This window comes from Pituophis catenifer, unplaced genomic scaffold, assembly GCF_029215685.1.
Source record: "Pituophis catenifer annectens isolate HBS135680 unplaced genomic scaffold, rPitCat1.0.hap2 SCAF_2, whole genome shotgun sequence".
NCBI lineage: Eukaryota > Metazoa > Chordata > Lepidosauria > Squamata > Colubridae > Pituophis > Pituophis catenifer.
The window spans coordinates 42,557,463-42,574,686 of record NW_027256882.1 but is presented as its reverse complement, the minus strand read 5'-3'; the positions used below and the strand labels follow the sequence as shown (position 1 = coordinate 42,574,686).

The 17,224-nt window shown below is 42.5% G+C and overlaps 1 protein-coding gene across 1 annotated transcript in view; it reads left to right on the top strand.

Annotated features, from left to right (window-relative positions):
- The first annotated feature begins 96 nt into the window (after window positions 1-96).
- The window catches only part of GABBR1 (gamma-aminobutyric acid type B receptor subunit 1), a 126,000-nt gene continuing 108,872 nt past the window's right edge, over window positions 97-17,224 (top strand). The window contains exon 1 of the mRNA XM_070936756.1: window positions 97-139. Within this exon, the coding sequence (XP_070792857.1) occupies window positions 122-139 (18 nt within the window). The 5' untranslated portion in view covers window positions 97-121. The remainder of the gene's footprint in view (window positions 140-17,224) is intronic.

The window sequence follows — 17,224 nt, the reverse complement described above, 5'->3', positions numbered from 1 at the left end:
CTAAAATGGAGTTGCAAATCTCTCTCTCTCTCTTTCCCCCCCCCTTCCTTTCCTCAATCAGGGCTGGCAATATAAACCAAGACCTGGATCCAGACAGTCCCACCTGCGTGGCTGGGGAAGTATGGTTCGAAGGAAAAAGGTAAGAAGTATGCCTGGAAAAGATACTATTTATTTATTTAATAAATGCATATGCTGCCTATTTTTCTGTCCAAAATGACTGTTAATCTGAGTGGGTGTGAAGCAGGGGTAGGTTCTACTTACCCTTACTACCGGTTCGCAATGGGGCTGTGTGCGCTCGCTTCGCTCGTGCGTGCACACGCTCTTCTGCGCAAGTGCAGAAGCTTCTACGCATGCGCAGAAGCATTTTGATGACATCGGGGTCGGTGGGCGGAGCTTCCCGCCGGTTTTACTACCGGTTCTATAGAACCGGTGCGAACCGGGGGCAACCCACCACTGGTGTGAAGGCTCACCAGTCCTTTAAAGTTATGCATTTGAAAAGGCCCTGTAAGGTCCCAAAATGTCCTTGAGCCACCAGAATGCCAAAGAGAGAGACCCAAGAAGAGGCTTGGAAAAATATCAGCTTTTATTTGTACAAAGAAGAGCTGGGTAGACCATACCACAACATGCAGACAAAGAGCATGCAGTGAAAGGCCACCTTGGGGAAGGTATGGCGTCCTTTTATACCTTCAGAGACATCAGCTTAGTACCCAATTCTGGGCCCCTGGCCCATGCCTTCCTTTGGCGGTGCCGCAAGGAACAGGGGGGGGGTTGACAGCTTAGCAACAGAGAGGTTGGGTGTTTAGCATCACAGGTATTTGCCCGATGTAACCCTGCCAAACCATGACATACCCCGCTTCTTGAGATATCCACCAGGCATGGTTGAACAAAAAACAAAACAAAACAAGAGAAGAGAAGCTAGATCACTGGCAGAAGCAAATGGCAGAGGCAATTCCAATTCTTAGCAAAGCAATTCTTACAGAAGCAAAACAGCAAGTTATTATTATGTCCCAGTTATTCTACCTATTCTACTATTATTATGTCCCTTCAGCCCAGTGGTGGGTTGCTACCGGTTCGGGCGAGCGAACCTGTAGCAAAGGTAAGTGAAACCCACCACTGCTTCAGCCCCATGAAACTCTTCTGAAAACTCCCATTTTCCAGGCTTCAGATCAAACAGTGAGGCTCTGGTTCTAAAGATCTGGTTTTAAAAGATAAGCAAAGACACTTCCTTAAGATTTTATTTTCTAAATCACGGAGGTGACACACAAGTAAAAGAAAAAAATACAGGAACCTAGCACCTAAATGGACGCAGAGTCTAGGAGTCCCGTTACAATGTTTGCTACAGCATATTAAGAAAATGCTTTAAAGTTGACTGTAAAAATTTAATAACTGTTAAAACTCCATATACCAGGGGTGAAATTCAGCAGGTTCTGACAGGTTCTGGAGAACCGGTAGTGGAAATCTTGAGTAGTTCGGAGAACCGGCAAATATCACCTCTGGCTGGGCCCAGAATGGGATGGGAATGGAGATTTTGCAATATCCTTCCCCCAGGAGTGGGGAGGGAATGGGGATTTTGCAGTATCCTTCCCCTGCCACGCCCACCAAGCCACGCCCACAGAACCAGTAGGGGAAAAATTTTGAATTTCACCCCTGCCATATATGTTCCTCTTTCATTTTAACTAATGGAAGCCTATGCTCTGACCACCAAGAAATTTGAAGTTTTTTTTAAGATTGCAGATTGAACTTCCTGCTGTGTTCTTGGCTGATCACAGTATTCTTAGAAGTCTCCTCCAACACCAGAGTTCAAAAGCACCAACCTTCAGAATCCAACATTTGCTTCCATCGATTGTTGTGGCTTGCGCAATTCTGTTCTTTGTAGGTATAGTAGTTGTTCCATGGCAGCTGAATATCTTTTCCAAGCCCTTCACGGCTGCTTTATCAAGTGCGAGTCTGTGGCATATTTCTTGTTTGCTTGTTCCAAATGACTCCTTCTGTTTATTTTGGCTGTCTCATCCTTCCCGTCCCCTCTCCAAATGGGTTACGGTTAGGGTTATTGATTGATGCTTGGCACTTACCTCTGTGAATTTATGTTTTTGTTTTTCCTTCCGTTCAATCATGTCCGATTCTTGGAGACGGCCTAGACAAGTTTCTGCAGTTTTCTTGGCAAGGTTTTTCAGAAGAGATTTACCTCTGCTTCCTTCCTAGTGCTGAGGGAAAGTGACTGGCCCAAGGTCGTCCAGTTGGCTCTGTGCCAAAATGGACCTAGAACTCACAGTTTCCTGGTTTCTAGCCTGATGCCTTAACCACTATACCAAACTTGCTTTCATGTTTATGTACCCCTACCATAAACTTTCTTTTTACCACTCTGTAATCCTTTAATTCGGGGTAGAGTCAGGGCAACTGGATCAGAGGTGGGTTTCAGCAGGTTCTGACCAGTTCTAGAGAACTGGTAGCGGAAATTTTGAGTAGTTCGAAGAACCAGTAAATACCACCTCTGACTGGCCCCGCCCCCATCTATTTTCTGCCACCCAAGCCCCAGCTGATCGGGAGGAAATGGGGATTTTGCAGTAACCTTCCCCTGGAGTGGCGAGGGAATGGAGATTTTTACAGTATCTTTCCCCTGCCATGCCCCAAGCCACGCCCACCAAGCCATTCCACGCCCACCAAGCCACACCCACAGAACTGGTAGTAAAAAAATTTGAAACCCACCATTGAACTGGATGGAGCTGAGCATTTACTGGATAGATGCCCTTCCTGATGCCATGCAAAATTTGCAGCAGGTATTTTTTTTTCTTTCCACCCTAGGAGGGGAAAATATCTGCTGCTACCTAGGCTTGAACTCCCAACCTTCTGAGTGGGAGGTGAGTGTCTTCACTACTAGGCCATCACACCACTCTATGTACCCCTACCATAACCATGACAAAACTATCACACCAATTTACAACAGGCAAACATTTTTCAGGCATAAGATTTTAATATTAGCCAATAGCCATGGACCTATGCAGTTGTTGAAAAAGCTACACTGATTAAGAGTGGGTTTTTTTTAAAGGCACTGTTCAATAAAATTTATTTTAAACTTCAAAGCCCTGAAGACTTCAGAGATTGACTATCTAAGGCAGGGATCTCCAACCTTAATCACTTTAAGACTTGTGGACTTCAACTCCCAGAGAATTCTTAAAGTGGCCAAGGTTGGAGACCCCTGATCTAAGGCACTATTTCCCCTTTTATGAACCTGTCCAAATGCTAACATTTGCAGGACAAAGTCTCTTAAAGGTGCTGGTGCTGCTTTCAGAAGCCTGATTGTCAACCACCTTGTTCTGTGTTGTTCCCAACTTGGAAAGCTTTCCCTGGGGAATTTCATTTGGTGGCCACCTCATCCACCCTTAGAAAAAGAATTAAAGCACATGTTTTTAACCGGGCCTTTTGAGCAGTAAATTTAGTACCTATGCGTTATTTTTAAATTATTTTAATTTATTAATTAATTTAATTAATTAAATCTTTTTAACTGAATAAAGTTTTAATTGCATTTGTAGTTATACTGGGCCGTTAGCTGCAGGGATTGTCCAGTCAGAGCAGAATGATGAGACTTAAAGGCAATGAACTGCAAATAAATATATTAGGTTAGAGCCTACTTCCCTGTGTCAATGATACGATTCCAGAATTTACAACTGTTTTAGAGCCAATTAAAAAGAATTAGCCAATTAGGCCAGGAGTGAGAAACTGTTGTGACAATTCCCATCATCAGTTATTTTGACCAAACTAGTGTCACCCAAACAAACAAACAAATAAATAAACAACTTGATTGGGAACGGCCCATTATTTCCATATTCCTTCCGTTTAAACCAGGGGTCTGCAACCTTAAATATTCAAAAAGCCATTTGGACCCGTTTCCCACAGAAAAGAAAACACCGGGAGACACAAAATCTGGGTGGGTGTGGCCAACTCAATGTCACTCACTTCCACCAGTCACATAACCCCCTAGCCACACCTACCCAGCCGGTCATTAGGGCAGAGAACCAGTTGTTAAAAAACACCAGGAGCCACAAAATCCTTTTGACATTTCTCTCTCTCCCCTCCCTCCCTGTCTTCCTGTATCTCTCTATGTCTCTCTCTCTCTCCCCCTCTCTCTGTATCTCTCTGTCTCTGCCCTGGCCGCTTCTCCCATCCCCCACAGTCGCCCTTACCTTCACAAGCCAGGCAAGGAGCGACTGGGAGGGAAGGGGGAGGGGTGGGGTCAGCCAGTGGTGAGATCACCTGACAGGGAGCCATAGCAGAGGGCCCAAAGAGCCGCATGTGGCTCCGGAGCCGCAGGTTGCTGACCCCTGTTTTAAACAATCACAAAGGAGAAAAGAAGACAAACAGAATTATCATTACAGAAAGGTTAATTTGCCTCAGTGTTTCTCCCATGCTGGCTGGGGAATTCTGGGCATTGAAATCCATACATCTTAAAGTTCTCCAGGTTGAGTAGCACTGGTTTGGATGCCAAGTTCTAAATAAATGGAGGACACCTGGACAAGGAAAGGAAAATAGGAAAAGGAAGTCCAAATGAAATACCCATCTCTTTGTCTCTGGGATATGATGCAATTACTGTACTTACTGTATGCCCTTCAGAATTTGGACTGCCTTAGAAATAGCTCCTGTTCTGTAACGGCAAATATACATGGTGTCCTATCCGGTAGGGCAGAATGTCTGTGGAGGTTCTCCCAAAGGTCCTTTTTTTCAAAAGGTAACTGGACTTTCTGGTTTTTTTTTCTTGGAAGACATTTCCCTTCTCATACAAGAAGCTTCTTCAGCTCTGACTTCTTCAGCTCTGACTTTTTCCACCATCCAGTCAGAGCTGAAGAAGCTTCTTGGATGAGAAGCGAAACGTCTTCCAAGAAAAACGAGAAAATCCAGTTGCCTATTGAAAAAAAAAAAAAAACCTTTGGGGCAATAGGGCAGTTTTTCTCTCAGCCAAACTGTCCACCAATTATTTTTTAAAAAACGGGGTTTTTTTCCCCTCCAAATTTAGTATAGTTTCAGTGGTGGCTAGTGGATTGTTCCAAATGCTTAGTGACATTTTACTATTACTGTTTTTATTTCATATGCCCTTTATGGCTTAAGAGCCAGAGTAGCATAGAGAAATAATAAAAGCATCGCATTGCTAGACTATGGGCAGCAAATAAAAAAAGAATGAAAACTCACAAGAATATCTCGCAACATAGACAGATGTGAAGGTTCCTATACATCCTGCTGTTCCTTTGCTTGCTTGCTTTGTTCAAAAATCAAGGACTGATGCAATACAGGTAGTCCTCGACTTACTAAGTTATTAAGTTAGTAACATGGTTGTTAAGTGAATTTTTTTTTTTTTTAATTTGATTTATATGCCGCCCTTCTCCGGAGACTCAGGGCGGCTTACAATGCTTTAAGCAATAGCCTTCATTCTTTTGTATATTTTATACAAAGTCAGCTTATTGCCCCCACAAACTGGGTCCTCATTTCACCTACCTTAGAAAGGATGGAAGGCTGAGTCAACCTTGAGCCTTGGAGAGATTCGAACCAGCAGAAATTGCAGGCAGCTGTGTTAATAACAGGGTGCACTAAACCCTTGTACTATCACTTTTGATATCACTATTGACTTTGAATATTGACTTTACTTGTCAGAAGGTCGCAAAAGGTGATCACATGATTGGGACACTACAACTGTCATAAATACATGCCAGACCATGGGCTGCTGCAACGGTCGTAAGTGTGAAAAATGGTCATAAGCAGGGGGGGTTTCAATTTTTTTTACTACCGGTTCTGTGGGCGTGGCTTGGTGGGCATGGAATGTCTTGGTGGGCGTGGCTTGGTGGGCATGGCAGGAGAAGGATACTGTAAAATCTCCATTCCCACCCCACTCCAGGGGAAGGATACTGTAAAATCTCCATTCCCACCCCATTCCAGGGGAAGGATACTGTAAAATCTCCATTCCCTCCCCACTCCAGGGGAAGGTTACTGTAAAATCTCCATTTCCTCCCGATCAGCTGGGACTCGGGAGGCAGAGAATAGATGGGGGCAGGGCCAGTCAGAGGTGGTATTTACCGGTTCTCCAAACTACTCAAAATTTCTACTACCGGTTCTCCAGAACTGGTCAGAACCTGCTGAAACCCACCTCTGGTCGTAAGTCACTTTTTTCAGTGCAGTTATAACTTTGAAATGAATTGTTGCCAGTCGAGAACTATCTGTATTTCATTAAAGATCTACCTCAGTTTGACTGAAGTTTACAAAAACAAACAAAAACAAACCAGAAGGATACTGGTAAACATATTTTCCAACTAACCACTTTTATTTTAAAAAAGGATAAGTTTTTGTGAGTTGCAGCACACTTCAGATACACCCAGTGGCTTAATTGATACAGATTTAAATTGGGATGAGGGAAAGGAAGACAAGCTGCTTTGTCGATGAAGGTTACACGTGAGACAGATTGCAAGTAACACTTGTAATGGATTAAAAATCCATTTATTTGTTGAAACCTATTGAGGCACCCTGAAACCTTTTGATATATACGAATTCAGCAATCTCTTGCACTTAATAGTCTCTTAAAGGGTTGTTCAAGTCCCATTTTTCCCAAAAAGGTCGTTTTGAAATCTGCAATAATGGTCCTGGGAGATTGAAGTCTTCTGCTCTGGCTTTGTCCTTGGTTTGAGTGCTGATGTCAACAAAGTTGCATCCATTAATTCATTTTGCCCAAGGACTGACTTGTTTACAAAATCCGTCCCATTTACAGAGTCACTGATCAAGCAACCGGCCCCTGATTTAAATCTTGGCCATGCTAAGCGGTGTCATTCCCTGGCTGGAAGCAAGTTTTTTGTTTCGTCAGCTTCAGTTTTCTAATTTGCGAAATGGGAACAACCGTAGTGCCTTGTCTTAGTAGGCTTTTATTTGCACGGCCCACGAATGTTGCAAAGCACTTCACACATGACAGATATAACCCTGAGTGACTCCACTGGCTTTGCAGTCCCCGGCACGTCAACCTGATTGCCTGAAATCGTGTTCAGAACGGAATTATACTTAAAATATTACAGACACTCTCGCTGTCCCTCTCAAAACAAATAACTCGCTAGGATTTGGGGAGCGGGAGGGGGGGTTGTTTTAAGGTTGAAGACCTCTGTCAAATTGTCAGGAAGAGAGAGGGCTTAAAGGAGGGACTTGGGCAGGGCAACTTGGCAAAGTGTTAAAATGAAATTAGCACACTGTCTGACAAGGTGGCAACACTAGAAGCTGATGGCTTGGTGTTCGAAATAGCAAGTGCTTGCCTGGAAATAAATAAGCCAAAGACCTAAAGTAAATAAGCCATTAAATATATATTAAAAAAAAAAAAAAGCTGAGGAAGGTGGCATGAACAAAGCAGATGTGATTAAAGTCTCTCCTGCAGAGCAGCAACAGCAAAATGCTGAAGCATTACTTAGTCAGTGTATCAGCACCTCCTCCTCCTTCCGCCGAAACAACTAGGGAGTATGCACGGTGCCCAGAAGGTATGAGCAATGGGTATGGGCTATGTTGTCCAGGGAGTGGCAATGTAATTTTAGCCAGGGGCTCACTCCTTTCTGCCTGCCATCCCAATATCTCCTTCCATCCTTACTTCCTCCCTTTTCCCTTTTTCTTCCTTTCCTATATCTTCTTTTCCTTCCTTCTTTTTTCTTCCTTTCCTATATCTTTTCCTTCTTTCTTTCTTTCTTTCTTTCTTTCTTTCTTTCTTTCTTTCTTTCTTTCTTTCTTTCTTTCTCTCTCTCTCTCTTTCTTTTTCTTCTTCCTTTTCTATATCTTCTTTTCCTTACTGCCTGCCTGCCATTTTTTTCTCCTTCCTTCCTTCCTTCCTTCCTTCCTTCCTTCCTTCCTTCCTTCCTCCCTCCCTCCCTCCCTCCTTCCTTCCTTCCTTTGTTATATCTTTCTTTCCTTCCTTCCTTCCTTCCTTCCTTCCTTTCTCCCTCCCTCCCTCCCTCCCTCCCTCCCTCCCTCCCTCCCTCCTTTCTTTCTTTCTTTCTTTCTTTCTTTCTTTCTTTCTTTCTTTCTTTCTTCTTCCTTTGTTATATCTTTCTTTCCTTCCTTCCTTCCTTCCTTCCTTCCTTCCTTCCTTCCTTCCTTCCTTCCTTCCTTCCTTCCTTCCTTCCTTCCTTCTCTCTTCCTTCTCCTTCTCCTCTTCCCTAAAGTTCAGGAGCCAGGGGCTTAATGCAAAGTGGGCAGGGCCAAGTGTACATGGCCAATACTGGATTTTTCATATTTTCCTAGTAAATGAGGAAGAATTTTGGTGTGAGATTGCAGGAAAGGGGGGGAAAATAATAGAAGGGGGTTTAGACCCTAATGGGTCCATTAATAGCTTGTCTGATAAATGGTAACTTAGCCCCAGTTCCAAGAAATCTGGAAAGAAGAAGCATTTGAAATTGTTCCAAGAGACTCCCATCAGAACTCACTCACTAGAAAGGAGTCTGGGAAACTCCCCGTCTGCTTTCCAAGGTTCTGAATTCACCTTCCTGAAGCCCAAGTACTTCTGGCTTCCTTGGTCTTCCCCAACTGGGGTTGGGTAATGGGTAGGATTGTGGAATAAATCCCACGCGGGCCCAATTTTTGTATAAAAGCTAAGCCATAATTTTTGATTCACAAATTCACAAGGGCTAGGATCACATATCAGTGTAAGTCAAAACAAATTGCATTTTGGCTTTGCGAGATGTATGAAAGCAAAGGCATGGATTAAATAAATGCATCAGAGAAAAAAAGCCTGCAGTAGGTTCCACTTTAAAACTTTATTTATTCTCCCACCTGAATTCTCTGCTGCTTTTATTTGATATGTGCTTTTATTGCTTATACATTTATCAACAACCACTAACTGTTGTTTATTTCATTTCATAATAGTGTAAATCAGCGATGGACAGAAAATTAAATGGGATGTAAGAAATTAGGATAACTGAAGGAGCCTTGTATGTGTTCACAAATCTCAGCCATTTTGTTCTCTGTTTTGCTGCAAAATAGGTCGGGGTTACATTTGCATCCGAATCACCTTAGTATAAATAAGGTTGTGGGCAATGGTGAAATCTGAACCGGTTTACTACTGGTTCACTGGCTGGGCATGCACAGTGCGCACCACGCACCAAATGCAAGGTCTTTGTGTGTGTGCACGCACAGTACAACCAAAAGGAGGCATGGGGTAAGTAGAACAGTGTGTGTGTGTGTGTGTGTGTGTGTGTGTGTGATCAGCTGTGGCATGCAATCTTTTTTTTTTTTACTTTTAAAAGCATTTTTTTATAACCTATTCGGGCAAATAGGTTGTAAAAAATGCTTTTAAAAGTAAAAAAAAAGGCTCTGACGATCGCACAGCTCAGCTGTGATCGTCAGAGCCCTTTTTTTTTTACTTTTAAAAGCAAAAAAGCAAAACCTTCTGCTCATGCACAGAGGGTACAATACTTCCTGGTTAAAACCAGGAAGTAATGACAACTGGGCAGGTGGGCGGAGCCTCACACCGGGATCGCTATCGGTTTTCCAAGCCACCCACCATGATCGCTACCGGATTGGGCGATCTGGTCCAAACCGGGAGCATTTCAACCCTGGTTGTGGGGGTTTTGATGTTTTTGGTTAGCCAAGTTACCAAGCCAAACGAAGCAACTAAGGCAAGCTTGATTAACTAAGCTCAGAGAACTCCATAGCTCAATCCTGGGCAACAGATATTATCTTCCATTGGTATAAATAAAGTTTCATAGACCACAGTTTGTTTATCTATGGTTTGTGGATTAAATTATATTGGTTAGGTTCCTACAATAACTTTAGACTGGAGGCTAAAACATACGACAAACTGTTGCAAGAACTGGGCATGGCTAGTCTAGTGAAGAGAAGGACCAGGGGAGACATGATAGCAGTCTTCCAATATTTTAGGGGTTGCCATAGAGAGGAGGGCGGTCAAGCTATTTTCCAAAGCATCTGAAGGCCAGACAAGGAATAATGGATGGAAACTGATCAAAGAGAGATTCAACCTGGAAATGAGAAATTTTGGCAATCAACCAATGGAACAGCTTGCCTTTAGAAGTTGTGGGAGCTTCATCACTGGAAGCTTTCAAGAAGAGACTGGGCTGCCATCTGTCAGAAATGGTGTAGGGTCTTCTGCTTGGGTGGGGGTTGGGGGTTTGGACATGACAACTTACAAGATCCCTTCCAACTCTGTTATTCTGTTCATCTTTTCTTTTATGTACACTGAGAGCATATGCACCAAGACAAATTCCTTGTGTGTCCAATCACACTTGGCCAATACAAAATTCTATCCTATCCTATCCTATCCTATCCTATCCTATCCTATCCTATCCTATCCTATCCTATCCTATCCTATCCTATCCTATCCTATCCTATCCTATTCTATTCTCTATTCTATTCTATTTGTTAATATGCTAAGATGGAAGCCACATAATAGTTTAGTGCATTTTGCGAACCAGATTCATGAAATGCAGTAGGGAACTGGCCCTTGTACTTACTTAAGCTTGGTGGGTAGACTAATAAAATAATTATAATATAACAAGATTTATTCAGGCCTTTAAAATTTTTTTTTTTTGAAATGCTTTTGATAGTTTTAATATTTAACTCAGCAGAAGTATTTGGAAGTAGGTGGTGCATAAATGTGAAACATAATAACAAAGCAAAGAGGGTATATTATTCTAGCAACGCACATACGCACACGCAGAGAGTATGTAAAGGACTTCACCCTTTTGTGTTTGTGGTGGTAACAGCCCATTGAAGCGTCCTGCCCATCTGGATAGAAAGATTTTCCAGGGAAGATTGGCTGCCTGCGTCTTAGTTAGCAGAGCGATTTGTGGGTGGGAAAGACACCAGTGCCCTCTACTGAAGCGCACACATGCTGCAGAGAATGAGGATAGCATATGGCTGATGATGCAGAGGTGTGAATGCATTGGTTAAGGACACATCTCTAACACAAAACTGTGCCTCCACAGTTACTCATTCTGGAGTGTCAATTAAAACCCGTCTTGGCAGCCAGCGTGGACCACAAATAATGAGTGATTGAAGAGAGAGATTGCGTAGCTGCTTTTTCCAACTCTCCTCTCTCTTCACACATTTTGCATCGGTTTCAAAGGTGCAAAATCTAATGAGCTGGAGTCGACAAAGGGGTCATAAGAAAGGAACACAATGAATAACAATGGGGGAAGAACATGATGTTTCCTTGTAAATTGGTGTGGAGCTGTGTCTCTCGACCTTGGAAACTTTAAGATGTGTGGACTTCAATTCCCCAAAATTTTGCTAGCCAGCCATGCATCTTAAAAGTTACCAAGGTGAAGACACACTGACCTAAGTGGATCTGGGCTGCAGAAGTCCAGGTGAGCACCAGATGGCAGTAAAGGGATACAGAAAATTTCTAGAAAGCAATTTGTGTCAGAAGGATCATTTAGTAAGGACTAACTTTAAAAAAAGGAGATGGAGATGGGCAGTTCAGTGAAATAGTCAGCAGCCTGGATCACGTCTACTCAGCCATAATGTACCTTATTTAATTTTGGCTTAGTGTGATGTGAAGCCAGCTACTACCCTGCTTCCCCCAAAGTAAGACATCCACTGATAATAAGCCCAATTGGGCTTTTGGGCGCATGGCAATTGGGACGAGCACTTTTTTCAGGGTTCAAAAAAATATAAGACAGGGTCTTATTTTTGGGAAAACATGGTACTGAGATTTGTAAACTGTGATTGATGGCTTAATATGTTGTGTGACCCCAGTCAGTTGTGGCTCATTCAGTGAACCATTATTAAATAAATTATGGGTCCCACTAATCCATTATCTATCTATCTATCTATCTATCTATCTATCTATCTATCTATCTATCTATCCTAGCTATCCGAAACAAAACTCTTTGAATTTAGTGTGGCTTGCTTCTAAGTAATCAGATATAAGATAGCAGCATCTTTCACAAAAAAAGACAGTTCTACCTTAGAAGTAAATGCAACTGCAGTTACTGGGATTTACTTCCAAGGAAGAATGTAGAGAATTTTAAGAGCCACAACCTACTTGTCACCACCACAAGTGAAAAGCAGACAACTAACTTTGGGTGTTCTTGAAAAAGCTTAGAATAAGACCTGATTGTGAGTGGAAATCACAAAGAAAGCTGAAGGGAGAGGATAGATTGGAAAAATCACCAAATCTCTCAGAAAAAAAAGGCAATGCAAAATCATGGATTGTTGCAAGCCCCAATGTCACCAAGGGTGGAACTCAGCTTTGATCTTTACCATTATAAATTATTTATAAAAGAAATACCAGTTGTTCTGTGATGAAATCAGCCTTTGTAATTCCTTTGTTCAAAGATAATAATCTTGGAACAAAAAAAACTAACCACCGCATTTTAATTCGATTCATTGTGAGTAGCAGAGCTAGAATTACAGATTAAACCACGATCAAAGGTTTCCTATCTATGTCCATCTCACACGTATTACAAGGAGTGGTGTATTTCAGACACTCTTCTTTCCTTTTATCATTTGACTTCCTCGCACTACTCTTAATATCTGCCCGTCTGTTTTATATTTCATTTATCTGCAGAAAAGCTTAGGCAATCAAATTGGTATTGTTTTTAAGTCGCTGTGCTGAAAATGTTTGACAAAGGACCATTCGCACAGTGATGGGTGAGTGGGGAAAAGACATTTTGCAGAGACAAATTGATTAAGACATGCAGCGTGATAAGGACTCTCTTAAGGTTGCACTGTGTTTGGAACTAAAAGGCAAAAAGGGGGCTTGAAGGGGCTTCCTCTGCACCTGTTACAGGGGTGGGTTCTAATTTTTTTTACTACTGGTTCTGTGGGCGTGGCTTGTTTTGTGGGTGTGGCTTGATGGTCATGTGACAATTATTTAGGATTTAGCAGAGGTACTGGTCTACCAGGCTTTTAACTGCTTGCAGAGTAGTACCGATCTACCCATTTATTTTTGCAGGCACTGATCTACTCATGTATTTTTGCAGGCACTGGTCTACTCATTTGTTTTCTATAGTATACACACAGACACACACAGACACATACACACATACACACATACAGAGGTGTGTGTGTGTGTGTGTGTGTGTGTGTGTGTGTATTTACATGATCCAGAGGAAAAAATAGCAATAACAATAGCACTTAGAGTTATATACCGCTTCACAGTGCTTTACAGCGCTCTCTAAGTGGTTTACAGAGTCAGCCTATTGCCCCCAACAATTTGTCTCTTCATTTTACCGACCTCGGAAGGATGGAAGGCTGAGTCAACCTTGAGCCTGGTGAGACTCGAACTGCCAAACTGCTGGCAGCCGGCAGTCAGCAGAAGTAGCCTGTAGTACTGCATTCTAACCACTGCGCCACCACAGCTCAAAAAAAAAATCACATCGATCTGAGAATCTGAGCACCAAGCGAGCTGTTTAGGGGGTGCATTAGTGTCTAGAAACACTAAATTGCCCACTTTGAATTAAGCTCAGCATTCCAATTGTAACCCTGTGTAGAGGAATCTGGGATTATGAGAAACAAGACCAAGGCCGTGGCTGTTGACAGTGCCAAACCTAGCTTCATCGGTGTTTTATTTGTGCCACAGATGTGATGCACATAAAAACGGCTGCAGCTTCCATCACACCACATGCTGCCTTTGAATATTGAAGTGTTCAGTGGTTTTGGACTGATATGTCTTCCATGTCATCCTTTCAGCCTTTCATGCCAGCTACAGTACTGCTTTTCTTTTCATCTCCAGTTGCAAAAACAAAACAAAACAAAACAAAAAAATAAGGATGAATGTAAGTAGCTTTTTCTGCAATTGCCTGAAGCCTGCAATGAAATGAGCTGCATCATATTCAAATTTGGCAGAATACTTTTAAGGAAGTCCATTTGTTTACTTTGACAGGGTTTTCTGTGTTTTGCTCTTGAATTGTCTCTTTTCTTGGTGCATGCTGAGCTCCTATTTGATGGGTTAGTTGTTTATTATTCCATCTGAAGAAAAGACTATAAATATATATATATATTTAAAATATTTCCAGAAAATCTAGAAAATCATATTGCCAGGCACATGGATGCAGGATGAGCATAATTGTAGGAGTCTCCTGCCCTCTGCTGGTAACTTGCTGCAGTGCAGCAAGTCAACCTATTCTTGCTGGCTATTGTTATGGCTGCTTGATGACGTCACAATGAAACAAGTTGCATTTGTTGCATGTCCATCTTATTGCACCCCTGCTGCCTTCAAATATGTATCTAATAAATACACAACAACAACAACCCATGACTTATCCCAAAGGATAAGTCTCTTTTTCCCAAGAGGCAACTTGGGAAAAAGTCTCAAGAGGCAACTGGACTTTCTGGTTTTTCTTTGAAGAGGTTTCGCTTCTCATCCAAGAAGCTTCTTCAGCTTCTTGAAACGTCTTCAGAGAAAAACCAGAAAGTCCAGTTGCTTCTTGGGAAAAAAAAGCACCTTTGGGACAACCATGACCTGGATGATTGGGAATCTCCATAGCCAACCCATGACTTGGTTTCACAAAAAGATACTGTGACAGATCACCAGTCAAGCGCCGGGGAAATCAGGAGATTCAGGCAATTCAAATGAGTATAAAGATTTATTGCAAACTTAAGCTCTCTACACAGGGGCCCCCAACCCACAGGCCATGGCTCACTACTAGGCCATGGCTTGTTTGGAACTGGGCCGCGCAAGCAGTGGGCAACCATACATGTGCACCAGGGGTGAAATGCTCCCAGTTCGGACCGGATCGCCCAATCCGGTAGAGATGGCGGCGGGTGGTTCGGAGAACCGGTAGTAAAAATCCCTGCCCCCCCCCACCATGCCCAGCTGAGCCGCACGATAATCAGAGGCTTTTTTTTCTTACTTTTAAAAGCATTTTTTCTACAACCTCTTCCGATGAAAAAATGCTTTTAAAAGTTAAAAAAAAAAGCCTCTGATGATCGTGTGGCTCAGCTGGGATCGTCAGAGGCTTTCCAAAGCATTTTTTTCTGCAACCTCTTGGCCGAAGAGGTGGTAAAAAAAATGCTTTGAAAAGTCTCTGACAATCCCAGCTGAGTTGCCTGATCGCCAGAGAGGCTTTTCAAAGCTTTTTTTTTAAAAAGCCTCTCTGATGATCCCAGCTGAGTTGCCTGATCAGCAGAGGCTTTTCAAAGGATTAGAAAAAATGCTTTGAAAAGTTAAAAAAAAAAGTTGGCCACGCCCACCCAGTCACATTACCTCCCCCCACCAAGCCACGCCCACAGAACCGGTAGTAACAAATTTTACATTTCACCCCTGATGTGCACGCAGCTCCACTCAGATTAATGGAGTGGTGGGTGCTTGTATGTGCCCCTACCACTCAACAGAGTCATCCCCTCTGTCCCCTCCATGTCAGGCCACCATGCCAGAAAGTTTTGGGACAGCTGCTCTACAAGAATCTGAACTACTAATGATTAAGGGAAATGAGCGGGAATTAAGAAAGCATTCAAGGTAGACTGGACTTAAATCTTTTGTGGGAGCGCAGGGACTCATGATTTATGACGTGTTTGACCCTTCCCTTGGGCTCAGCCCGGTCATCTCCTATACCACCTTCCATTGTACCTCCTTCTCAGAGGTGGGTTTCAGCAGGTTCTGACCAGTTCTGGAGAACTAGTAGCGGAAATTTTGAGTAGTTCAGAGAACCAGTAGTAAAAATTCTGACTGGCCCCACCCCCATCTATTCTCTGCCTCCCAAATCCCAGCTGATCGGGAGGAAATGGAGATTTTGCAATAACCTTTGCCTGGAGTGGGGTGGAATGGAGATTTTACAGTATCCTTCTCTGCCATGCCCACCAAGCCACGCCCACCAAGCCATGGCACGCCCACCAAGTCACACCCACCAAACCACACCACGCCCACCAAGACACACCCACCAAGCCATGCCACGCCCACCAAGCCACACCCACAGAACCAGTAGTAAAAAATTTTGAAACCCACCACTGCTCCTTATTCTTTGTGGTCACGTTTAAAGAGATGAAATGTGACGCTCCCTAATGTTGGTTTGTGAGAAATTACAGTTTCCTGTTAGCTCTTGCTTTTTATTTTATCCTGATATATATTGTGATCATACACTCACATTCTCCCATGTTAGCACAGCATGGGGGATTCTTTGTATGAATCACAATGGATGATTTAACATATCCTTTTCTAATAAGCTGAGGATGCTATAAGAATAGAGGAAGGAGGCGCTGTCTACATCAAAGCATAGCTCCAGTAATTAGCTGAAGCTATCAGTTACTCCCCAAAAAGATCTGTAGGTGTACAATAGACCCCAAATCAGAATTCCCTTCCTCTTGTAACTCCGTACTTTTCAATAGCCAAGTTAATATACTCTAATACCCTGTTCCCCCCCAAAATAAGACATCCCCTGATAATAAGCCCAATCGGGCTTTTGAGCGCATGGCAATAAGGCCAAGCGCTTATTTCAGGGTTCAAAAAAATATAAGACAGGGTCTTATTTTCGGGGAAACACGGTAACTATAATTTTTTAAAAAAATTATTTTGCAAAGTGTTGTTAAATTCTTTTAGGGCTAATTTAGGAATGCTGGCACATATCTAGACATCCACAAGTATTTTAACAGGAATTATTCCAATATTTCAGCTTTTAAACAAATTATACCTGTATTATAGCTCCTCAATGAGCAGAAATTCAAAATCTTATTCCATTTATTATCCACTTTTCCTTTGTTCTGAATGCAAACTCTGCTTTTCTATTTTTGTAAATGAGCAGGGCCACGTACAGCAATTAATTGGAGATATTTACAGCCTACAGGTAGTCCTCGACTTATGACTACAATTGAGCCCAAGATTTCTGCTGCTAAGCAAGGCAATTGTTAAGTGAGATTTTAGACTTTAGAATGGATGCCCCATTTTAGACTTTTTTGCCACAGTCGTTAAATGAATCATGTGGTTGTTATGCGAATCTGGCTTTCCCCATTGACTTTGCTTGTCGGAAGCCAGCTGGGAAGGTTATAAATTCAGTGATTCACTTAACAACTGCAGTGACTGGCTTAACAACCATGGCAACAACTGCCTTGCTTAGCAACAAAAAATCTGGTTCCAATTGTGGTTGTAAGTCAAGGACTGCCTATACTCATACTCTCCATCTTGAAGGAGTGCCAAATATACTGAATTCATTCACAGAAGGAAGAACATACACCTAATGGTATATATTTATGTCTGGAAAATCAAAGCTTCTTGAAGCTTTCCTTATCAGTAAAAAATAAAGGGGAGAGTGGCTTTCCCTTCCTT